Here is a 26,879-nt window from a genome sequence, read left to right on the forward strand (position 1 = left end):
GATTCTGGAAGAGGTTCCATGACGAATTGGGCACTCGTCTTCATTTCAACACAACATTCCATCCACATACTGACGGTCAGAGCGAGCGAACCATTTAGACTCTATAAGATATGTTGCGGGCGTGTGTTTTGGATTTTGGTGGGAGTTGGGATATGTATATTCCGTTAGCAGAATTTTCATATAACAACAGTTATCACGCCAACATTGATCGACCTCCTTTTGAGAGGCTTTATGGGAGGAAAAGCAGGAACCTGATATGTTGGGGTGAGGTCGGTCAGGGGGTTATGGGGAGTACCGAGGTGGTACTCAAGACTACCGAGTTGATCCAGCAGGTTCGGAGTAGACTTTAGACAGCTCAGAGTCGGCAGAAGATTTATGCCGACAAGCACCGTTCAGATCATGAATTCTAGGTGGGGGATATGGTTCTCCTGAAGGTGTCACATTGGAAAGGTTTCATCCGGTTCAGAAAGAGGGGAAAGTTGGGCCCCAGGTACATCAGACCTTTCAGGGTTTTGACCCGGGTGGGCCGGGTTGCATATTGCTTGGATCTTCCCGAGGAGCTCAGTCAGATACACATCACATTTCATGTCTCTGAGCTGCGGAAGTTTTTGGTGGATGATTCTGCAGTGGTTCCATTGGAGGATATTCAGGTGGATGACCATCTGTATTATATTGAAAGACCGGTGGCGATTCTTGACCGAAAAACGAAAACCTTGAGGAACAAGGTTGTTGAGTTGGTGAAAGTCTAGTGGCAGCATTGTTGGATTAGTGTCTGAGTCCATAACTATATTTGGTATGTACTTGACCCGATTGGCATGGTCCATTTGGGGTGCATGGCATCATGCATTTGGATAGACTAAAATGAGAGAAATAACACTTAAGATTTACTAATATATTATAAGTTCTAATATATTAATAAGATTATTTAATTAGTATTGATCAAAGTTAATTTGGAGTTAATTAAGTGATCAAAAGGAAACTAATTAAATATATGGGCTGATTGTGTAAATCATCCATACTTGTATAGTGGGCTAATGCTCCATGGATTATCAAGTTGGGTTAAAACCCATAGGATGCTCCATGGTGTTTTTGTACCCATGGATCATGGAAATGAAAGGCCATGACAATTAGGGTTTACATGGTGTAACCCTAACTATATAAGCATCTTATTCTTGTCAAAATCGGACACCATGAGAGAACTATGTGTGTATGGTGAGGGCTAGCCGATTTCATGAAGTGGTTCATTTCTCTCTAAGTTATTCCAAGTGTATTTGATGTTGTGTGAACCATTTGAGGTGTCACACTTGGGGCACTCGGCTCTTAAGCATCAAGGAATCAAGCTACATAAAAAGGTATGTCTTCAAACTTGTTTTATTACCCAAGTATCAAAGATTGTATGCTAGATAGGGTAATACCTTGGAATATTCATATTTGCATGTATAATAGAGAAAACATAGATCCAAGGTATTTAGGGTTGCATGTACACTTAGGAGTGTTAATATGCTCAAAACCCAACAAGCATAACAAGGGTTTAGAATGGACATGGGAGCCAGAAGATGATATGAGGGAGCACTATACAGAGTTATTTGGAGCAGCGGACTTCGAGGACGAAATCTGATTCAAGTGGGGGAGAATTGTAACACTCAAGTTTGGTAAATTTCGCATTTAACCTCTTAATTTTAAAAACCTTGCATTTCGGTCCTTCAGCTAGTACGCGGGGCATACTAGGTGGTACGATTGGCGTACTAGACCGAAGTCTTGATCGTGGACTCCACCCACATATGTAAGGCATACGCAGGTCTGGGACAAACCCTAATATTTAGGGTTTGTACCCTATTTAAGCATTTTAAACTCATCTCCTGACCATTTGAGACCAGCCTCCATATCTTGAAAACCCTAACCTCGCCCTTAGCGTTTGTTTTGGTGCTTTTGAGCTCTTGTGAAGCATTTTGGTGCGTTTTTGTGTATTTTGAAGTGGTAGAAGGAGATTGAAGACTCATTCTTTGGAGAAGAGCTTAGAGATCCAGAGTTGGCATCATCATTTCATGACTTTTGAGGTATAAAGTCCATAACTTGTCAACTCCTTGTATAGATCTACTCTTAGGTTTGTTTATGGCTATTGTGGTCGCTTGTGGTTGGTCCTTTGAGCAAAGGTCGTTTTAGAAGCTTAACCCTTTAGATCTGGACATTTTACGGGTCCCTTATGCATAAAAATGCAAACTTTATGGTGTATATTGACTCATGCATGTGTTAAGACCTTTGTTAAGCTCTTTTGAGCTCTAGAGCCCCATTAAGCGATGCATACACGTAAAGTTGCCAACTTTACGTGATAAGTCATCATTTGAGACAAGGTTTGAGAGTATGGAGTAGCGGCTGAACCATTTACGTGCTTAATGGAGTGAGGGTGGCATACTGGGGAGTACGATGGGCGTACCCTGCTGGTACGTTGTGCGTACTAGCCCCAGAAGGAGTACGCTTAGCGTACGAGCTGAGTACACCTCGCGTACTCACCAGATGGGCTTGGATTAGACATTCTTGGTATTAGGCCATTGTTTGGGCTTCCATTACTTGGGCCTTTTCGGGCCACCAGGCTTTTGTGTTGGACTTGGACTAGCATGTTGGGCTTCATTGGATTTTAGGCCCATGATGGGTCTTGGGCTCAATTTGGAAGATTGTGCCATAATTGGGCCTTGGGTTGTCAATTAGAGTTTGGGATTTCTTAGTAAATGGATTGGGCTTTGATTTGGGCCAATAGATTAGACCTATAATTATGGGTTGAGATCCAATTAATAAATTGGATATTATTGATATTGATAGCGTGTGGATTTACCGGACCAGCAGCCAGAGATTTGTTCCAGTGATTCAGTAGCTTGAGGTGAGTTTCCTCACTGTGTTTAGCGGGTCCAAGGCACCAATGTCGGCCCATGATTGTTATGTTTATGATGCTAGATGTCTGGGTGACTCTTACGTAGGTTATGTGGTTACATGTTTACCTGGCGGGGACCCGATGACCATCTTGTATGATATCTATCTTGAGATTATTGCATGTGTTATGTTTAGATGTACTTACCGGGCAACACCCAATATCGGACGGGGTCCGATCACTATCCTGTATGTTACTTCCTTATTGATTATTGTATCTGGTTTATATTGTTATGTTTATATACTTGTATGTGTACCGGGCGGGGCCCGATAACTAACAGATTTGTATACCGAGTGGGGCTCGATGTCGAGCGGGGGCCCAATGTATGTTTGATATGTATGGTATGTTGTTTTTCTGGGGAACTCATTAAGCTTTGTTCTTACGGATTTCAGTTTATGTTTCAGGTACTTCTGGTGCTAAAGGGAAGAGCTAGGGGTGATTGCAGTGCACACACGATATTGTTCCACATTTTCATGACTACTCTGATATTTTATGATGTATTGATACACTTTGTTCCACTTGGGATTTTATGATGATGTTTTGGGATACTGTTTTATTTAATTTAAAAATGAAATTTTGGGTCTTATTTTTAGAACGTTATGATGAAATTCTACTGGAAAGTATGGATGGGTAGGGTAAAGGATTAAGAGATTAATGGATTAAGCTAGTCTGGGCAGTTCCCACTACATGGAGGTTTGGTCTCCACGTCATGGTGTTTTGCAGATTCTCGACTATTTTGTCCTACAGCCTCCACAACATGACATAAGCTTGTCCACATCGTAGGGACTACCTGAGTGACTATTGTTGTTGACTTTGACTGTTGACCGTTGATGTTTTGATCAAGGTTGACTTTTGGACTATTGGATAGTTTTTGTAACACCCGCAAGATAAGGCTAGATGAATAAAGTATATAATACTAATCATTCATCGTGATGATAAATCGACATTTTTTATAGAAGATTATTTAGAATAAGTAATCTAAATGAAAGTCGTAGTAGTCATAAAAGTGAACTCGTACATATAAAGAACGTCTAAATCCAACTTCATATGAGGAGGTTATAATTTTTCAAAGTTTCAGCGCAGCAGTATGCGACATAGAAACTTAAATTAAGATCAGTCGATTGTTAGGAAAAACAATTTAAACGAGAGTTGAAGATCTCATCAATACCTAGTCATCAATAAAAAGACAGTCGATAATGGATACCGTATAAGAGAGTTATGGTTTTTATACGGACTTCAACAGTCTAAGCATGTAAAAATATAACTTTAAAAATAAATTAGGAATTAACCGACGGAGTCTAAATAAACGTTGTAGACCTCATCGATAGCTACTCGTGGATATAAAAGAACGTGAAAAATAGAGTTGGTATGAAGAAGATACGAATTTTTGAAGTTTCTCATAATACGTAGCGCGCAAAAAAGCACAGTGCACAAGCTTCTAGAAGGCGCTATGTATGAACAGCAGAAGCATGCCACGTGTCGCAAGACAAGAGGATCAACGTGGCTGGACTGCGCAGTGCACACCTCCAAATGTGAGGCACGCATATGCAAAACTCACCCTATAAATAGAGGAAACCCCCTCCCCCCTCATTTATTCCTCACACCACCAGAGCCTTTCTCTAGATATTCCTTCTATAAATCACAAAATTTGTAGTATTTATGGTATGTCGGTTAGCTCGGTGGTCTTTAGAAGCCTGGCAAGTAGAATCTCTCGAGTAGGAATTTTGCCAGTGTAATTTCTGAACTTTTGTCAGGATAATCTCTATAAGTTAAGCTACACTTATATCGCTTTAAGTGTAACTCATAGTCATTATTATTAATTTATAAGATTTTTCAGTGATTCCAAGTCATATTACCGATTGATCTACTTACAGGGATGATGTCTAGGCTATATTTAATGAGGTGTTTAAAATGGGATTTCCAAACAGTATACTCTGTATACCAAACGGACCCTACCTCCGATATAATCCTAACTTGTTGTTCCTTACTTGATAGATCTTGATGTAGACATTAGGATTACTGAGGAATCTAGACTATAATTATTGTAGTCACCAAGATTATGAAACTAGACTAAGACTTGGTGCTTTATACGTCTAGGTCTGTTGAAAATGCAAATAGAAGCGCTGCCGAAATCATCAGTCACCCACTTTTATCAATTGAGTGCGTAGTTACTTTCGTCTTACATATAGATATGAAGTATCTAGATAATTACATGTTTTATGTTATTATTATCTGTATCGAAGATGTTATCTGTTAGATAAAATAATACGAGATGATATTTAATTGATTTAATCATATAAGTATTTTGTACTTATAATATGTATTGGACAGTGACATGTGATAAGAGATATGTGATGAGAGATATGTGATGAGATATGAAAGATAATTAGGAGAGGTCATGACTTTTACCTGTGATGTTGTGATGTTGCGATGTAGTCATCTAACATAGTATAGATGACAACCACAGACTACTCTAGATGGTCTAGTGGAAAATTGACGTGTTCTCAACCTGTGAGTGATGAACTAGAAGTTCATGCAATGTTACTGTAACCCCTTATTGACACATATTGTGAGGAAATCCCCGAAACAGTATTGTCTATGCGATGTAGGAAATGATACTTAGGATAAGTCCCTAACGATAAATATATAAGAAAATATGATATCAGTGATGATCCTTAGAATCGATTCTTAGAGATGAATATATCATAAAACGGGGATGGGGAAATTAGGTTAATTGATTGATATAAAATAGATGGTTAAACAAATTAACTATATTATTGTGGGTTAAAAACCTTTTGTACTCACCAGGTTTCCCAACCTGACCCACTCATTTTCTTTGTATCACGGGAAAGAGTACAAAGATTATGATGTTTGGATTCAAGGATAGATTCAAAGAAATATCGGCCATAGTATAAAAGATGATGTAAGGTTTGTAATAACTAAATTTATGCTTATGTTTCTTGTATCGGTTATGACATCCCAAAGTTTTTAATAATCAATGAAAAATCATTTCTTCGGAAATACTTTTATGGGACAAATTCCACATTTACAAAATAATACTCTTTTTAAAATAAGCATAATGAAAAGGTCTTTTCGGGCTATGAAAATGGGGATGTTATAGTTTTGGGCTATAGGTTGAGTTCGGGCCTTTTTTGTTTCATAAGTGACTCGTAGTGTCAGATCTTGTCTTCTATTGAGCTGTGTGGATATCGGATAGCTGACACTGTGAGTTTTCTCACTATATTTTGTATTGTAGTATGTGTCCTTGTATATATGATGTTAGTATACTGTAGTGAACTGTTAGATTGGTAGATATGCTATGAATACATGTGTTGCTTATTATTATTGAGCATATGTTGACATAGTGTGGTTGGATTGAGGCGGTAAGACTTAGGGTTGTTAGCCAACAAACCCAGGGCAATCCAGTCTGATGACTGTGGGCCCGGGGGCAATCCAGTTTTATATTGTGGGCCCGATGTGCATGATTTGTATATGTATTTTCATGTGGGGTATTTTGGGGTAACTCACTAAGCTTTGGCTTATAGTTTTTGATTTTAATGTTTTCATGTACTTCAAATGATAGAGGCAAAGAGAAGGCGTGATCGTACACATCCTCCTACTGATTTATGTTTTGAGACTTTTTTTTAATACTTTGATTCCTATGGTTCTGTTTTGAAAACAATGGTTAATTATCTTATGTTTTTATGAAAATATCTTTTTAAAATGAAAATTTTTGTCATGGTTTTTTGGATGTTATAATTTGGAATCAGAGCCCTAGTTTGAGAGAAATGGATGAACACTTGTGTGTGATTCCAGAATCAAACTATGGATCTGCAAAATATTTTTCATAAAAGAATTTTATAATAATCCAAGGAGAGGATATGATGTGTACAATTAGCCGGATCCTAAGGAAAGTGATTCCCCAAGATACTCACACTTGTTTTATGTGTATTGGTGATATGTTAAAATTTCATGCTAGTTATTAGGCTATGGATCTTCAGGAATTGCATGATACAATTGTCTTATTTATGATGCCTGATAGCATAAGGGATTTCTTTATATGCTATATAAAACTGACATTATTGATTTGGTTGTATAGTGTATGCATCATCGTTGTACATAACTAAGATTTTATAGCTTCAGAATGCTTGATTTATCCTTATTTTTTGTTCCTCATCTGGTGGTGGGCTTAGGGTAGAATCAATTATTTGACTGTCTATCGAATCCAACGTTATGTATGATTAATATACACAAGGCGACTTCAGGTTAGTAGAAGTTTCATGAGTGAGTGTGGTTGTTAGTAAGTCGGCAGAGTAAGGAACTATTAGCTTCTCTTTAGGGAGTAGATGTAGGATGCCTGTGTATCCTAGGAAAAATACGTGTATCAAGGAAGTCACGAGTTCTAAGGAGTGAGTGATCAAGTAGTGAAGTGTTAGAATATAATGTGATTTTCTGATGTGTTGTAGTTTATTTTCAGTATGGCGATCACGAGAGGTTTTGGATCAGGAGCTGACGGCCCAAAGAGGCTAAGATTGATCAATGATGAGATTCATGATATGATCACTACTCAGGTGGCTATGGCATTCAGGAAAGCAATCTCGGAGATGTTTGGGTTTGTCAAGACCGCCATGATTGTGTTGTTTGACGAGCATATTAAAACATTGTCATGGGCGTCTTAAGAAAATAAATTTATCACTGCTCGAATGTACTAACGGGTAGCACAGGGAAGAAGGTTTGAATCCTCAGGGACACAGCCTAATGGTCAAAGCCTCTTTACGTATGGATCATACTAGTCAAATGTAGAAAATATAAAAAGGGGTTTGATTAATAATTAAAACTAAAAATTATAGTGAATTAAACTAAATAAAAATCAATAATAAAATCATGCAACCAACACAAACCTGATTATTCAAAATGTGTTCTATCTAAGCTGGTATAGAAAACTACTAACATGCTCTAGTAAGTTCTCTTTTACCTAGTTAATTAACCAAAACAACCTCTTTACTTAATCCTAACTTTTTATTGATCTAATTAAACATGTTCTTAATCAAATCAGAAAAGCAGCATTATGATCTATGAAAATTCTTTGCAATATTCAATGCTTCACAAAAGCTTAGAAGCATAAAAGTATGAAATTTCAGTTTATATCATAATTAAATCCAAACATTGAACCAATCTGATACTTTTTACTTATTACCAGTTGGTTAGAACAATTACGAATTCTATTAACTGATTAATTAGATTGATTTAATCCGAAATTACATGATCAGACAAAAAAGAATCATGATAGAATAACAAATCAAAAAACTAGATCTAATGATTGATTACATGAAAAGTATTGATCTTTGCAGAACTTAAATCTAGGGTTTAGCCAGACATGGCTAATATCCGATCTAGAACAATAAAAAGAGAAATTAAATGACTAATCTTACTAATCTAAATGATTAAGATGATCTACAACCTTCACATCTTTAGAAATTGATGAAAATGAAGAGAAATTGCCTCAAAAATTGTTTGAAAATGTGTAACGCCCTGTTCCGAATCGTTACCCATTTGAGTGTGGGTAATGGGATGGGGATGATTCGGGCATTCGGTGTTAGTTTTAGAGCCAATGGTATTTTGGAAAATTGGCAGTGGGCCTTTATGGAATTTGAATTTTGGGTTCAAGGAGCTTTAACTCAAGTATGAGTTGATAATAGTGTAGGGCTTCTCGATACCTTTTTATGGATGTAAGGATGGTTGGAATCGGAGTTGTATCAAAGAAGTTATGGCCTTCGGAATGAATTAGGGTTTTAGGGAAGACCCTAGTACGTGGGGCGTACCGAGGGAGTACGTGGGGCGTATTAATGCGATGAGGGCTACGCTTAGCATACTTCAGAGATGGGAGCGGGGTGCGAGACCTCATACGTTGGGCATAGAAGGGTTAATAAGAAACCCTAATTTTCATATGTGTACCCTATAAAAGCTTTAGTTAGCCCCTTTCCCTCATTTCTAAGTCAGCCTCCACACTCTAAAAACCCTAAATCGACCTTGTAGCCTCTTGGAGGTGTTCTTGAGCTATTTGGAGGCTTCGATGCTCATTTTTACCCTTGGGAATGAAACAAGAGAAGTTTGAAGTCGTTTTGCTTGGTGGGAAAGCTTTGGATCCAGAATCATCACATTGTGGGGAAGCTTTTAAGGTAACAAGTTTGCATCTTGGCTTATGTATGATTAGATCTCTTCATGGCTAGTTTATTATGATTTTGGTCTTCTTTTTGAGATTATGGATGAGTTAGGTTGTTTAAGGGTCGATCCTTTCAGATCCAAGATTGTTTTCATATCCTTGAGCATAAAGGTGCAAGCTTTATGGGTATTATGGATTCATGAAGGCATTAAGTCAACCAATAAGTCCCTTTTAAGCTTAAGAGCTTCTTATAGTCATGTATGAATGTAAATTTGGCAACTTTACATGGTATTCCGGCTCAAGGAGGTCAGATCTATGGTTTGGAAAGCTTTGTCTTAATGGAATAAGTGAAAATCAGGTTTGGGCTGAATGAGGTGAGTACATTGGGCGTACAAGCAGGTACGCGTAGCGTACACGCCTCTAAGCGAGTACATGCCTGTACGCCCCGTGTACTCGGTTTGAATGGGTTTTGTGTGTTTGGGCTTCGGTTTGGACCACCTTTTGGGCTTGGTTGCCTGGGGATTTTTTGGGCCATCTGAGAATGTGTGTTTTGGATTAGGGATAAGTAGTGGGCTTTATGGTAAGGCCCAAATAAGGGTTTTGGGCCAATTTGGAAAATTGGGCCATAAGTGGGCTTTGGATGATTATTTGTTTGTGGGGCTTTATGGTTGAGAGTTGGTCCTTAGTCTTGGACCAAATGAGGTGAGGGATAAAATGGTATTTTTACCCCATATATGGATTATTGGATTAGGTTCGGAAAATTGCTAATTGGGTGTTATCTGTTTGATAGCGCGGGGATTTTTTAGCGGATCTGCAGTTAGAGAGTATCTGTGGGTTTCAAATATCCGAGGTGAGTCTTATCACTATATTCATGGGTCGAAGGCACCAATGACGGCCCATTACGTGTTATGTGTTATGCAAGTTGCATCTGTGATACTTGCATGGAATACCCCGGGGTAGCCCGTGGCACTTGGATATCAAACCATGGGGGGAGCCCATGACATTCCAAGTAAAGACCATGGGGGAGCCCATGGCATTCCATGTAAAGACCATGAGGGAGCCCATAGAAACTATATGTTTGTTGCATGATAATATGTGGTTGTATGTTGTATGGTATTTTGGGAAACTCACTAAGCTTGGCTCTTACGGTTTTCAGTTTATGTTTCAGGTACTCCAGTTTTCAATTAGAAGAGCTCGGGATGATTGCAAAGCACACAACACATGTTTCCACATTCTGTGAATTACTCTGATTAGATGATGTTTTTGTTAAATCTTGGTTACCTTGGTTTTTATGGGAAATATATGTATTAACAATTTATTATTCTAAAAACAAAATTTTTTATGTCATGAATTTCGGGACATTACAAGTTGGTATCAGAGCCTTGGTTTGAGGGATTCGGACACACTCTTGGGTGTGTCTGAACTCAAACTGAGGATTTGGTAAAGTTTTCAAAAGAAAAATATTTTCAAGAAAAGAGTTTCCTAAGATAAGAGAAGGGTGTGGTGCATACAATCAGCCGAGCTCAAGTAAGTTTTCCCAGAATACCCATACATGTTATCTGTTATGACTTGAGTTATGAATCTATGAATCGCATGCTAGTTAGGGCTAAGGATCTACTCAGTTCTTGCATGACAGAATGCTAGGAGAGATGCCTTTGTATGTATATTGTATGAGCTGATCGACTTGCATGCTAATGCTGATTAGTTAGTGGTAGATTGGCCTGATATGTGATGCCTTGTAGACTTGGGAGTATTGGATGCTACGCTGAGATGGGAATATCTATTGGAATAAGTAATTGCTAAGTGTATGCTTTAAAAATTGTATACGGTTAGGATCTTATAGCCATAGAATAATTGATTTGGCCTTATTTCATGTTCCTTGTCTGGTTGAGGATCTAGGGCAGAGTCTGTTATTCAACAATCTATTTGATCCTATTATGTGTATAATTTGCATGCATAAGGAAACCGACAGTAAGGGTGGAATTTCTAGCATGAGTTGTGGTGTGTGGGCTGAGTGTCCTAAGATCGTTCTATGGATTGGAGTGTTACTGAATGAATGCTGCTTGCTTTGTGCTTTGTGGAACTCTTAGATGATGGGAGTCAACTACTAAGTGAATGTGTTGGTATTCATGAGGTCGGTGACTGGCATTATGGGGAGTTCTTCAGCAGCTGATGGCAGGGTGAGATCGGGAACCTAGGGGAGCCTAGGAAGTGCTGCAACAGGTGTAGTCGTGTTGTTTAGTGAGCTTTGTTGCATCAGTTTGAGAAGGTGACTTAGAGGATTCGGGACGATTCTTGAGAAAAGTATGGATAGGTGTGGAAGGTAGTATTGGGCCTGTACTACTGAAAGCACATGATCCATACTCGATTCAGGGAGAGTCTTGGAGAATCGAAGAAGCTTGTGGAAGAGGATTCTTGGGTATGTTCTAATCATTTGCAAGTTGTATTTCAGTTTGGTGATGAGCAATCGGGAAGGAGGTTATGGTTCGGTTCCGGCTCGGGTGCAGGTACTGAGCCGATTAGCGAGCAGATGTCGGAGTTCATCTCGTCCGAGATTACCCGCGGTGTTTTGGAGCAGATTCCTGTGATCTTTGGTTCGGTCAAGGAGGGCATTTTGGAGATCTTCGGTGAGCACTTAGGCATGTTTCGTGTTGAGGCTATGGCCATCATTGGAGTTCTCACTCTTTCTTTCCGTGAGTTCCGTGCATGCGGAGCTTCTGCGTTCTATGGGGAAAGGGACCCCATTTCCAGTGGGAGGTGGTTAGCGGATATGGCTAACGCGTTCAGGACGAGTTTCTGCCCCGAGGAGGCGAAGTTAAGATATGTTTCCTGCCCAGCGTAGGTCAAGACACGAGATTGGTGGGAGAAGGTAAGTTGTGAAGTCAGTGATGATGCAGTTCACGCCATGACTTGGGATGATTTTTCAGCCAGGTTCGAAGCTGAGTTTGCACCGGTGATTGAGGTACAGCAGTTGGCGTGAGAGTTTTGAGGATCTCCACTAGACTACTGAGACTGAGGCAGAGATCAGTGCAAGTTCCGGGAGAGGGATTTATTGGTTCCAAAGTATGCAGCAGATGAGGAAATGAAGAAAGTTAAGTGTCATGATATGCTGCGGGATGATATCAGGGAGTTTGTGAGTAATTCAGGGTGCAAGACCCTGAATAATATGATTTCTAGATCCCGAGAGTGAGAGGTCGATTTGCAGCACCTAGGGAAGAGGGGACCAGATTAGGTGCATGTAGTGTAGGGTCCCAGGAAGAGACCCAAGACTTCTGATCAACGTTTGAGAGGCCAACAGGGCCGGAGTCAGTGCAGTACATGCGGGAAACTGCACGATGGTGCTTGTCATACCAGGGGGTATAGGTTGCTACCAGTGTAGCAGGATTGATCATGTCGGCAGGGATTGTCCTCAGGGGGCAAGCCCATTATGTTTCTTTACGACCAAGTGGGCCAAAAGGGGGCCGTATGTCCGATGAGGAGGGGATGATAGTGAGTGCACCCGCTCAGGCTATTTTTGGGATTTCGGATAGTCGTGAGGGTGGGACAGGAGCCCCAACAAAGAGTAACCGGTTATTTCAGTGTCAGACAAGGGAAGCCAGTGCTCCAGCAGGTGATATTGCGGGTATGCTGTCCTTTTCTTTTTCTTCGGTTGTTATCAGTATTTATGTTGCATGAAATGTTATATTGGTTTGGGTAAGCGTTATCATTCGTTTAAATCTCTGTTAATGATGGGTTATATCTTCGAGAATTTTTTATGCTTGTTGCATGCCGTAAATCATTAGTGGGTTATTGAGGGGTCGTATCTCATGTAGAGGGTTCCAATGTGTTCGTTCATTATTCTAGTTTTTGGTCGATATCGGTTCGGGGGTATTGTGTGGACGTTCTATGGTTAGGATTCAGTAGGCTAGTTCTCCATTATCATCAGGGTTCAGTGGTTTTAGTATTTGCTCTTGTAAGAGTGGTAGTTGCCTATGGAAGAGCTATTGGGTTCAAACATTTTCGTTGCTAGGAATGGGGCGGTAATAGGAATATGGTGGGTCAGTTGCTTGAGTTGTTGGGTCATTGGAGATGTCAGGGGAGTTTCATATTTGATCAAGTTGCAGTCGATTAGGATTCAGTGATTCTTCGAGAGTGGGAGTTGGCATGAAGATTCGCCAGTCAGGGCAAGGGTTATGATTTTTAGTAGCCAGCATAAGAACTCAGACAATTGGTATGGTATCATTGGAGGTGATCTGGATTATCAGATTGACTAAGATTTCAAGAGTATTCTTCAGGGTTTCAGGGGTTAGGCGATCATTGAGTTTGGCTAGCAATGGAACATTATTATTGATTAGCACATGTTATAGGCGGTTCATGTTATTTTAGGGAGATGGGTCGAAGATCCATCAGAATTAAGAAGGAGAGAGAGCTTCGTCAAATCCAAGTGGGGGAGAATTAAGTGGCTGTTCAGATTGAGGTTGTGTTGGTGGGAGTTCAGGAAACTTCCAACCGCTGGTCGAGATCTCCTTTGTTATACATAATAGGCTATGGGATTCGAATGCATGACCCGAACTCCTGATTGGATGCAGTATTCAGCTCAGGATGCGTGGTATTGTGATGGTTTGAGTGTGGTAAGGCCATAGGTGGTAACCATGGTTGGTTGGAAGTGTTGTAAGACTGCGATGGGATTGTAGCATTCACCAGTTCGAGGTAGGCTGACGTTAGAGTTGGTCTAGAGCGTAAGGGGAGGAATCAGTTCGTACCTTGGGCACGCCGGTTAGGATTATTGAGAATTATCCTCATTTTTAGGTTCAGGACCATTGGGGTCTGAGGCGGAGTCAGGCCTGTGTAGCTCTAGATAAGTAGGACTCATGGGCGAGGCACATGTGATTATGGCAATGCAGGTGGAACGTGGTAGAGACCTTTGGTCAGGGCTTTGGATCTTGAGTTGCAAGATCAAGTGGGTGGTCAGTGTGTGACGCATAGGGGTTTATAGGTTATATAGCCTTCTTATTTGGAGTCTTAGGAACCCGGTGGTTAGGCTAGGTGCGAGACTGGTAGTCTCAGTGATGGTTGGGAACCTTTATATCTCGGGTCATGAGTTGAGTATCGTGTTGGTCTCAGGTGAGATCTCGAGTTGGGGATCGCGAGTGTTGATGTGCATGATTTTCTTTTCAGTAGGATAAGTATTGGGGCATCTTTATGTCGAGAGCATCAATTGAAGGGTTCAAGGGTAAGGAATGGATTATGTTTTGATGACGGATCAAGCCATTGTGATTGTGTTTTGGAATGGTTCTATCTGAGAAGGGCATCAAGTTAAGTCGGGATGATATTATTGATTGGAACTCGTGTGTGGAGTTGCTGGTTATTTGGAGAATATGTTAGGTCACTTGCAGTTGGGAATGGATAATCTCAGATTAAATGATTTGATCCTATTGCGCAGCTCTCGTCCGAGTCTAACCGTTTCAGGGATAAGTCTCCTACTCGAAGGATTATCTGAGCCTCCTGTCAAGTATAAGTGTTCTGGAAGGATAATGGGGTTGTGATTATGCCTTCTAATGGGAACCTCAAGTCATCAGAAGTTGGGTAGTCAGTTGGGTGATAAGGGGAATGGATTAGAAATGGTTCAGTATGGGCGGTCTGTCAAGAATTTAGACCACCTCGAGACTTTAGATTTCAAATTGAGTAGATGTGGTTAATTCGCGAGGGATTATTTTCGGGTGGGGAAAGGATTTATTCATCTTCAGGCTGGAGAGCCCTACGAGGGTTGGTTTCGGTTGCCTTGGGAAGGCAGTGGTATACTCAGAATTGTGGTTGTGTGGCTCATATTGTTTGGAGTGTCGGGAATGGTAAGGGCTGATTTTGAAGACGAAATCTAATTCAAGTGGGGGAGAGTTGTAACGCCCTGTTCCGAATCGTTACCCATTTGAGTGTGGGTAATGGGATGCGGATGATTCGGGCATTCGATGTTATATTTGGAGCCAAAGGTATTTTGGTAAATTGGCAGTAAGCCTTTATGGAACTTGAATTTTGGGTTTAAGGAGCTTTAATTCAGGTATGAGTTGATAATAGTGTAGGGCTTCTCGATACCTTTTCATGGATGTAAGGATGGACGGAATCGGAGTTGTATCAAAGAAGTTATGGCCTTCAGAATGGATTAGGGTTTGAGGGAAGACCCTAGTACACGAGGTGTACTGAGGGAGTACGTGAGGCGTACTGATGCGATGAGGGTTACGACATACATAATGGATTGTATGCTTAGCGTACTTCGGAGATGGGAGCGGGGTGTGAGACCTCGTACGCTGGGTATACGAGCTGGTACACTGGGCGTACGAGGGTTAGTAAGAAACCCTAATTTTTGTATTTGTACCTTATAAAAGCTTTATGTTAGCCCATTTCCCTCATTTATAAGTCAGCCTCCACACTCTAAAAACCCTAAATCGACCTTGTAGCCTCTTTGAGGTGTTCTTGAGCTATTGGGAGGCTTTGATGCTCATTTTTCCCTTGGGAAGGAAAGAAGAGAAGTTTGAAGTCGTTTTGCTTGGTGAGAAAGCTTTGGATCCAGAATCATCACCTTGTGGGGAAGCTTTTTGTGGTAACAATTTTTCATCTTGGCTTATGTATGATTAGATCTCTTCATGGCTAGTTTATTATGATTTTGGTCTTCTTTTGAGATTATGGATGAGTTAGGTTGTTTAAGGGTCCATCCTTTCATGTCTGAGTTTGTTTTTGTACCCTTGAGCATGAAGGTGCAAGATTTATGGGTATTATGGAGTCATGCATGCATTAAGTAAGCCAATAAGTCCCTTTTAAGCTTAAGAGATTCTTATAGTCATGTATGAACGTAAAGTTGGCAACTTTACGTGGTATTCCGGCTCAAGGAGGTCAGATATGTGGTTTGGAAAGCGTTGTCTTAATTGAATAAGTGAAAATCGAGTTTCGGCTGAATAAGGTGAGTACACTGGGCGTACAAGCAGGTACGCGCATCATAGAAGCCTCCAAGCGAGTACGTTGCGAGTACGTGCCTGTACGCCCCGCATACTCGATATGAATGGGTTTTATGTGTTTGGGCTTCGGTTTGGGCCACCTTTTTGGGCTTGGTTACTTGGGGATTTGTTGGGCCATCTGAGAATGCGTGATTTGGATTAGGGATAAGTAGTGGCTTTAGGGTAAGGCCCAAGTAAGGGTTTGGGCCCAATTTGGAAAATTGGGCCATATGTTGGCTTTGGATGATTATTGGTTTGTGGGCCTTTATGATTAAGAGTTGGGCCTTAGTCTTGGACCAAATGAGGTGAGGGGTAAAATGGTATTTCTATCCCATATATAGGTTATTGGATTAGGTTCGGAACCCAATTGCTAATTGGGTGTTATTTCTTATGAAAATATTAATATTCTATTTATTTTACTTTTCCTTAACGATGAAGAACGAATAGGGAAAAAGGAAATTGACAAATGTAATAAGATAATTTATTTTTATTAATATATAAACATTTAAAATTAGGTATTTCCATATAAGTTTTTGTAGAACATAAAAAATTTATTTTTATAACACACATAATTATTGATTTTCAACAATAAAGTCATATCATATTAAAAATCATTCGTTCTAATTCGTCATTATCACCAACAATTTGGAATAATAATTGTAAACTCCTTTCATCAAAATCAATGATACAAAACTCCATCGATGTTATTTACAACAAAATAAGCGATAGAAACTAACATAATATATACATAGCATAAAATACATGTTAAATAATGTTCTCTTGAACATTAAATATATTTTCTTAACATAAAAGAAAGAGAGACAACATAAAGATACATACATATTAACAAAGTTAATTGCTCTATCTTATAAGTAGCTTAATGGTTGATTTACCGAAAGCTTATGAGAAGTAATTATCAATTACTCTTCATCATCCTGTGCTTATTGAAAGATGCATAGCACATAAACTTAAAAAATGATCTCAAATATACCTTTACAAACATACCTAAATTTGAACCTTAGTTAATATCTAAAACTTTACATTCACCCGAGTTGAGTTTACATGAATTTATATTTGGAAAAGTTGAAATTGTTTTCTTACATCCATGGAACCACTCACAGAACTCTTCAAACCTTACAAATATAATCTATCATTTTCTATTGGCATACATGCAATATATAATCTACAAATTTCTTATATAGACTAAATATTTCATTTAACTCATCAATTAAATAGCATGATTTGAAGAGTTTTAAGAGTTACAAATCATAATATTTCAATTAATCATATATTAATTTGAATAACTTGAATAGTCTTGGGAGTTTCAAATTCATGAGGTTCAAGAAAAAATGGTCTTAGGAGTTTCAAATGCATGATGTTCAAGGAAAAATGCTAGCTTTATAAGATATGCAAGGCGAATGCCCGTGCGTTGCGCAGAAACACCTATATAGTTGAAGTCTTTACAAATATATGTTTTTTTTTTTAATATAGCAATAACGTTGTTGTTAAATTTGATATAATAATTTGTATACTAAATTGATATAATATATTGATTATTTTGAGTTATATGATAATATATATATATATATATATATATATATATATATATATATATATACACATCAATTATAACTGAATAATCTTAATCGTTTGAATGACTTCTATCCGCGAGTTACACATGAATCAAATTAAATATAATATATGGTTTAATGTTATTTATAGTTGTTGTTATTGTTAATTACTTTTTTAAAATTTATTTGCTTAATGTTTTAATTTCTATCATTATAATTATTAAAAACATCAAACATTGTTTTTATATTTTAAATGTAACAATATAATCATTTATAAAGAGTTATTTTTAACTATTGTTATTTTAAGTTATTTTAAGCTACTTCTTTTAAAACTTTTAACGATTATAAAAATATTTTTAGGAAATATTTTAGTTAAATTGATATTATAATTTAGTTTTTGCATTTATCACTGCAATTTATCACTGCAATTTATCACTTTTAGCTATTTACAAAATATTCTTTGGTTTTCTAAGTGGAATTGAAATTTATATTTAAGTTGACATTGTAATGTTATATTTAACTTAGCAATTTAAGTATTTTGTCCAAACTGTTCAAAAGTTGTAGCTTTAAACTGATAATAGTTTACATACAACAACATATTAAATCTAATAAATTAAGTATAATATGTTAAAAGTTAAAGACATAACTTTATAAGTAGAAGTAAAGATATTATTTTAAAATTGAAATTTACTATATTTATGATTACACTTTAGGTTTGATATTTATTTAACCGTATTAACCAACTTATAATCATTATTAGAAAGACACTACAATTATTTACTTTTAACTATTTACAAAACATTCTTTGGGTTGTTTAAGTTAAACTAAAATTTATATTTAAGTTGACCCTGTAATGTTATATTCACATTAATAATTTAAATATTTTATACAAATTGTTCCAAAATTGTATCTTTAAAATGCTAATGGTTTACATCCAACAATATATTAAAACTAATAAATTAAGTATAATATGTTAAAAGTTAAAAAAAACATAACTTTATAAGTAGAAGTAAATATATTATTTTAATATTGAAATTTAGTTTATATATGATTACACTTTAAATTTAATATTTATTTAACCTTATTAACCAACTTATAATTATTATTAGAAAGAAATTGAAAAGTCATGGGAGTTTCAAATGAATGTGGTGAAAGAAAAAAATGCATCCTTTATAATATAGTGTGATATATATATATATATATATATATATATATATATATATATATATATATATAGATGCTTTGATAATATTTTTAGGAAAAATTCCGTATAACTATTTTTTTACAAGAATACACTAATTTAATAAGCATAAACAAATCGGTCTTTTTTAACCGTAAAAATAAGGATGTCACAATATGAATAAGTGAAGATTTGTTATTTTAGCTATTGGGTTTGTTATTCTTCTTAAATTACGTTTGTTGGCACCAACCAATATGGTTTTCCAATGAAGCCTAAGTGCCTAAGTTTGCAGGCAACAAAAGGTCTTTGACTCAATGCTCATGATTCTATTAGAGTACATTGCTATCATAGTAAAAGAAAAACAAAGTACATTACCTAACATTTGACTATTTTAATGAAAGAAGAATGTGTCCATCGATTGTAGTTACAACTCTAATAGCTTCTGTGACATAAACATAAAGTATCTTGCTATTTTTGTTTTTGCTACGCATTACAACACAACACAAATGTTATCATCACAAAATTATTGTTTAAACTCTTGCTGCAACCCACATGCTTAAAACCCATTATAATGTTGTAAAATGTAAAAATTATATACATTTTTAGTTACAAGGTATTTTTGTCCAAACCAAAAGATCAATTATTCATTCAATTCCACTACTACAAATCTATGTAACCAAACATAAAATAATAATTATTAATTCTCTTATCTTATCTATTTTATTCATTTGGCATATCAATCGTGAATCGACCAACAAAACAAAATATATCCAAAATGATTAAAAACGATTGAAATAACTAGGGTTCAAGAATACGTAAAACCAATAGTTTACTAACATTCCTGTTTTAATGAGCAACTATTATGAAATTTAATAGTCTTAGAAGGAGGGCCCATTAAAAAAACTTTTCAATTCTAATCCGACAAACTAGCCGCCGCTTCCACCGCCGTGCCGCCGGTCCACCGCTAATGACAACTATACCAGACCTTCTTCTTGAAAACATTTTTGTACGCTGTGACGCTAAAACTATTGCAAACTCGAGGCTTGTATCCAAAACATGGCGTTCGATACTTACTCATAAACGCTTTATCAGCAAACACGCCAAGAACTCCTCCGCTAAACGGGTCCTGTTTTCCGATGGCGAAGATTGTACGACATACACGGTGAGCGATTCATTGAGACACCAAGAGCAAGAAATGCGTATATGGACATTTCAGTGGCCCCAATATATCGTGGGAACTTGCAATGGTCTGCTTTTAGGATTGAATGAGGATCAAAGCTGCTTCATTCTGACGAACGTTGTGACCGAAGAGTCGTGGAGGCATCCCCTTCGTCTTTTCCAAAGAATTTTTTGGCCTAAGGAGCGTTCTTGTTTTATTGGGACTTACGGTTTCGGGTGCAACCTCAGCTCCGGGGATCTTAAGGCGTTGTGTATTGGTCATCGGGGAACCAATTTCAATGATTTGGAGTCCGATTTCAGGAACGATATGATGGTCGCCGTCTACAATTTAACCAAGAACACCCGACGTTTGATCCCAAAACCCTATTTGGATATGAAGATTGAAGGGATGTGTGGAGTTCTAGTAAATGAGAAATTTATTCATTGGATCGCATCCACCCAACCTGGGTTTATTTCATTCAACCTTGAAGATGAAACTTTCAGTGAGATAGCTTTCCCAAAAGCACTTGAGATCACCTATGACCTGAGGTTGCTCAGGTTGGTTGCACTTGGTGACAAGCTTGGTCTCTTCTTCGTTCGTGTGCCTCTGGAAAACAATTTATGGCTTTTAGAAGACTACAATGATCCTAATTCATGGAAAAGATTTACATTTGAGGAGATAAATTTAAACGACACAGAACCAATTGAGGAAACCACCAATGGGGAGCTAATTTTTGGAAACCAGGAAATAATGAAATGTTATAACATTGAAGAAAACAGAACAACGGCAACAGTAATTTTAGGGGAGGAGTTGGACTCTTTTTATGTGAAAGGCACCGTGGTTGAAACCCTTGGAACAATCTCGTTTGTGCAAAAGACATTAATGCCCTCATCGTCTTTATCATTATCGAAGGTAAACCTAGAAAACTTACCGAGTCATGTCCCTTAAAATTGTGCAGGGTGTCTATACTCTATATGTATCACCCCAAAAGTAAAAGAAAATAAGATAAGTTTCGGATAAAAGATTGAGAGTTGGACTAAAGTGAAATAAAATGTTATGTAATATTGAGGAGTGGATATTTTGTGTTTCTAATGTAACTAGTGTAAGGGTTGATTCATGTAAGTACACTGCTTTTATGGGTAAAAGTTAAAGCATATTGCTCATACATAGTAGATATACAGATGCGTTTTATGTTACATATTACACTTCTAAGTTCTAAGTACTCCTAGGTTTAATCCTTTCAGTTGTGGCTTTTACCAACAATAGCAATTACATTTCATTACAAACAATAGAACCACTTGCAAAGTGGACAAAATGAAAATAGGATGCTCTATGAATTTGAGTTGAAACATCAAATTGGTTAAAACTACATGTAAATTTTTTCAAATAATACAATTATGACATTTACATACATCTCAAGGTTAAATGGAAGAAATAACAACATACTAATACTAGCGAATCACCGACTCAAGTGAGAAAGTATGAAAATAACCCTGACTGACTTATTAATTATTATTCAGAACAACTAAAACAGCAGGTCAAAAAAGTCAACGTATAATTTTGTACTTCCATATAGTTTAGGGACCATTGTTGTCGTAGTTAGATTCACTAACCATGTTTATCATCAAACGATTCATTAATTCTAACAGTGATTGATTTTATATAAACAGATTTTAACAAAGGGTAGATTTCCACTTGGATCAAAAATGTTGTTTGGATCATAAGTTTAGGAACTTGGCTCCAAACATCCCACTTTTGCTTTGAAGTCCAAACCTGTGATACTCATCTTCCCAATATTAACTGCACTGAGTTTGAAGATATGTTTACCAACAGCATCCAATCCAGTTAATTTGGGCATGAACTGCCTAATATGCCCTTCTGCTACTTCATCTGCTTTAAGTGTTTCACACTGAAAAGAAATTGCAATCTGCCTCTTCTCTTGCTCCTTAGCAACTAAACTAACCACATCCTTCTTCCATCTGTCAAGGAATGAAATTTTTTCATGAGTCTATTTGAATATTTGATCATTTGCAATGTAAATAATGTCAAAAAGAAAAATGTTAATTTATTAAATGAATACCCACCCATGAGCATGATCAGTGTTAGATAAGCGTGCATCATCATGACCTCTTTGTCATCCCTTTCCTTTTTGCTCTGAAACAACATGTAAATACTAATTACAAAATCTTAACATTAAGCAAGCTAAAGATTAAACTTACATTGAAGTCTATTATAGTCAGTTTGACCAAACGATAGTTCTCACCCCTGCTGCATTCCCTTTCACATGCTATCTTTGTTTTCATGGCAACAAATTTATTACCAAAAAACATTGTATCTGTTAATGTTCTTTCTACATGCTTTAATGCCCAAAAACATCGTCTAGAGATGGAGACAAACGAAATAGCTTCAATGACATTTAGAAAAGGGAGGTAATGCAATAAATAATGCATCGATGGAGTTCGGAAATACCAGTGCCATGGATGCCGTAACAAACAGAATGGGGAAGATGAACAAAATGACCCGAGATTGACCCATCTGGTAACAACGCTATTGATGTTATTCCTTCCATTTTCGACTGATCGTCCTTCACTTCCTCTACCGCTACTTCTTCTTCTTCGCATACATCTTCTTCACAACCTTCTACTTTTTCTGTATGTTACATCAAAACGGAGGTAAAATCATACAAAGGTTTTTTCTTTACTATCAAATTTGACCTAATCGAGCATTACCCAGAGGAAAAGAACTAATACTTACGCTCTGAAACTGATAATTTAACTTACCCATTTCTACAAGCTCGTTTTTTCTTCCATTAACAAATTGTTGCGCGGGGAACTTGGGATGCGGGGGTCAAATGGGTGAACCCTATCATGTGCGTTTGCAGATGAACCCAGAGCAATCGACATACTTGAAGAGGATGTTGGAATAAAGAATAAGTAGGAGGAAGCAACCCAGTTCAGCAAAGATTTTAAGTATGAAGGGAATGAACGAAATTAGAGTTCAAGGCCTTTACCTGGAACGTCTGGATCAAAGAGCAACGATTAGGGTTCTTTTACAGATTCGATATACGGTGGAGCCGAGTTGATTCAACTGAAGGCATCGACATACATTGGAGGTTTGAAAGGGATTTGGAGACAGCGAGAGCTATGAAGAAGAAAACCATAGGCGGAGGTAGCGGTGGTAAAAGAGAAGAGAACGCGTGTGCCCGATGAACAGTACCGTTTACAACCCATTGACCAAGGAGGGACCTAAGTGTAATTCTCAGAAAATATTGTGGCCAGTTTGAAAACAATGCAGGGACTAAAGCTGGAAAGCACAAAGAAAATGACCAAAAGTGACAAAAAAAAAAAAAAAAAAAAAAAAAAAAACTTAAAATACTGTGGCCAATGTCCAAAATATATAAAAATGACTATAGTTAAACCCAGCCACTTTTAATATATACTAGCCATATTTCTTTTAAGATTTGTTGGTTAAAAATATGGCAGAGCCTTAACAGTGACTTGAAATGGGTTGGGTCCATCATAGTAAAATGGGAATTCAGACATTTCTTTTTCCTTGTCTTTGGGCAATAGGTAAGGATTTACACTGCAGCAGGGGACATATCTCATTGGATTCTCCAATTCCAATTCAAAAGCCCCACTTTCCTGTTAATATATGAACAAAACAATCAAAATGACTAAAGTAAGTACCCATACACTTGTAATAGGCATCCAAGAGCCCAAAGAGATAAATGCAAATATAGAAAAGAGTGAAATTGTACTTCAAAGTATGTGTATTGAGTAGCAGGGTAGTCACAATTATACATTGTATGAATATCAGTGGGTGGAAGAAGCAGAAAGTGCTACTCTCCGGTTACAACAGAATACATATTCTCATAATGTTCTTATGAAATGAAGTTTCACAAATCATTCCCAATCCACATGGCAGCCAAATGAAGATTAAAGGAATAGGCCTTTTGAGAAAGCTGAATATCTTGAGCTTGATCCTTGTGATGCTTTTTAATAATCTCCAAGGCCTTTGTATATCTTTACACCAAATTTACAACAGAAGAAATGTAAATCATTACTAAAGATTACCGGTGGTAGTAATAATGAACAAAGAATCCAATTTAGAAACATTGATTTCAAGGAAGTACCTTGTAGCTCATTCAAAGTTGAAGAATGTTGCACATGAGTGATTACGCCTCTTTTCAGCCGATCTTTTTGGTAGACACCAAATCATTAGCCTCCTTCTGCCCAAAAATTAACAACCAATTTTTTGCTTAAGTTTTAATTTCCATCATCATAATTCATAAGAAATAAAACAAAGTAATCTTTCTATAAAGATAAATCATGAACATAAGACTTAATAAATAGAATGGTTCGATGAAACGAAAATTCAACATCAAGATAGGATAACTTATGAGACCTTACATTTGTAACCTTTGAAAATAGCTCAAAATTGAAAGCAATTGTGGCTCTTTCATTCAAGAAGAGATCTATCAACAAAGAGTTATGACCATTACTAACAAATTGGAAAGCCCATTTGTATGTGTTAGAAAAAGAAGAGTAAAAGAGAGAGTTAACTCAGAATTGATGGGTGTTGAAGGTAAGAAAGTTGCAAATATAATACAACTCTAATTATTAAAGTCCAAAATTTCATGAAGGATTTGTGAACACAAAAAGGTAGATATAAGAAAATAATACCTAAACTTTCATGAAGGTCATTTCCATTAAGAAATTCATTTGTTTACACTTTTAATCTGTGTGTGTGTGTTTTTTTTTTTCTAATTGAGTGTTTTAGTATAGGATTTTTTTTGTTCTATTCAGAAAAAGGGAAAATAGAGAAGGAATAAAGGGTTTATAAAATAGGCTGTTCTGGTTAAAAATTATGAAGCAAGGGCAATTTGGAATTTTTCTGTATCTTACTGTTTGCGTTTTTGTTTTGGAGCTTCTGGAGATTTGCAATGCTAGGAATGGTAATAAGAAATATACAAACCAATATGAATTCAATATACAAACCAATATGAATGCAAACTAATATAAATCCTCTCTAATAAATGAATGTTTTTTTGCCACTTGTCACACTCTCATTTAATTTGTCAAATGTCATTTTGTGGTTATTTTAAATTAATTTTTTTTTCACATGTCATTTTATGAGTTTTTCTATTTTATTAAATGAGTTATTGTCACTATAGCCCAACAATCTTTAGTATAATTGTTTAAATGGTCCCTCATAACTTTTTTTGTCTTTAAAAAGTATCAACTTGTATTTCACCGGGATACTTTTACCCACATTAGAAGGTAGCACTGCTTTGTCAAGTGCCAAGTAAGCATGTGAGTCCACAATATCCCATAATCTTGAAAACCTGCAACAACTACAATCAAACATTGTGTCAAACTCCTCTAAAAATCTATACCCACAAGTCGAACAATCAAACCCAGATTCATATTCCTTATTTTCATGATCAAATCCTTCAGCTCCATCCATCTACCCATCACTCGAGACCAAAGATCTCGCTGAGAAACTGTTCCCGGACAATATTCAAAGGCATGAACAATTCATCCGCTGCATCCAGATCCCAATTCGAATATTCCATTTCAGTAATCATGAACTTCACCAGACTTCAAATCGCTTTCATGGTGTGCTTGAGAGCTAATACGAAATCAGTTAGAGTCAATTTTGAGAAATGAAGGTTTTCGTGACGCGATAAAGGGCCACTCGAATTCAATCGTCTCTCGATCAATCTTTTGTCCGTTTCAGCTTCCTGCAATTTCTCCTTCAAAAACACAATCTCAGAATCCTTGAGTCGACTCTGGTTCTCTAGCTTCTTTCGTGTTAATGACCCACATCTCCAACCTCTTTCCTCTTGTCTGCAAATCGCTGGCAATATAACTAACAATCTCGTCCCCTTCCCACCGATTCAAATGCCCCCTGTAACAAAAAATAGATTCAAGGCCACAAAACTATTAATTAGACCTAAACTTCACACTTCAGGAATTCAATTTCATCTCTAGAGTCATCAATTTCAAAATCAGAACTCAGCAATCAGTTACGAAGATGGAACAAACTTCTTCAAAAATTTCACTGGAAGATGACTTATAGAACGGAAAGGAAGAGAAGAGAAGCATGGAGGAGACGGAGTTGGAGTCGGCTGCGAGGTTATTCGAGAGCAGGAAGGTTCCGCCATGGCAGAACCAGCTTAAACTTCGTGCTTTTGTCTTGAGTTTTATTTTGGGGATTCTGTTCACGTGCATCAGTATGAAGCTTAATCTCATAGCCGAAACTATAAACTTTCGACCACAGAACACGTCGTTTCACAGCAGATCAAGGAGTAAGAGAACCAGAGCACCATCAAATAACAACTGAACATCAACACCACCGGTACCTACCACTCCTACCGCTCCAACCTCTGAAACATCCAAAACGAAGAGAGCGAATTACGCGTCAACTACTTCTTCATCCTGCGATACGACGTCATAAACCGGCGCCGTTATGCGCTGCCCTCACTGCGCATCAGAGAAGACGCCACAATGAAGAACGAGTCTGTTGGGTTCGAATATGTAACGCTTGTTAGGGTTTGTTGACTATTTTAGTTGACAGAATGCAAGTGGCATATCAAAATTGATGATTAGGAAGGGGTTCATATTTTTGATAATGACCTTTTAAAACGGTAAAAGACAAGTACGTACCCCTAAAAGACAAAAAAAAGTCACCAAGGATCATTTAAACCAATATACGAAATATTGTTGGGCTATAGTGACAATAATACTTATTAAATTTTACATAATATTTTAATGTAGTAACTGCAATAAATATAGTAATAAATTAAAGCTCATTAGTTTATTTTCTTTATTTAAATTTGAAAGATAAAAAAATTTCCATTATAACAAATCATTATTTTCTTATTTTCTTATAAATTCAAAATTCTCAAATATTTTG

At 37.1% G+C, this 26,879-nt stretch overlaps 1 protein-coding gene and 1 long non-coding RNA gene across 10 annotated transcripts; one reads left to right on the top strand and one right to left on the bottom strand.

The window, feature by feature from the left end:
* Positions 1–19,769: 19,769 nt before the first annotated feature.
* LOC145106409 (F-box protein At3g08750-like) lies at positions 19,770–20,909 on the top strand. The gene has a single exon (XM_079043397.1). The coding sequence runs from the start codon at positions 19,770–19,772 to the stop codon at positions 20,907–20,909; it is 1,140 nt and encodes a 379-aa protein (XP_078899523.1).
* A 532-nt stretch (positions 20,910–21,441) lies between these two features.
* On the bottom strand, positions 21,442–26,526 carry LOC145108815 (uncharacterized). Of its 9 annotated transcripts, none has more exons than XR_013708561.1 (9): positions 25,233–26,526; positions 24,371–24,435; positions 24,094–24,189; positions 23,719–23,983; positions 22,972–23,602; positions 22,742–22,865; positions 22,181–22,610; positions 22,046–22,115; positions 21,442–21,940 (listed from the first exon to the last, which is right to left on the bottom strand). It is a non-coding gene; the product is annotated as an uncharacterized LOC145108815 (long non-coding RNA). The 9 variants fall into 9 exon arrangements; XR_013708563.1 differs by having other exon boundaries at positions 24,366–24,435; XR_013708566.1 differs by having other exon boundaries at positions 22,181–22,252; positions 22,431–22,610; positions 24,371–26,526.
* Between the last annotated feature and the right edge of the window lie 353 nt (positions 26,527–26,879).

Source organism: Lactuca virosa, chromosome 4 (genome assembly GCF_052849685.1).
Source record: "Lactuca virosa cultivar CGN04683 chromosome 4, Lactuca_virosa_CGN04683_v6, whole genome shotgun sequence".
NCBI lineage: Eukaryota > Viridiplantae > Streptophyta > Magnoliopsida > Asterales > Asteraceae > Lactuca > Lactuca virosa.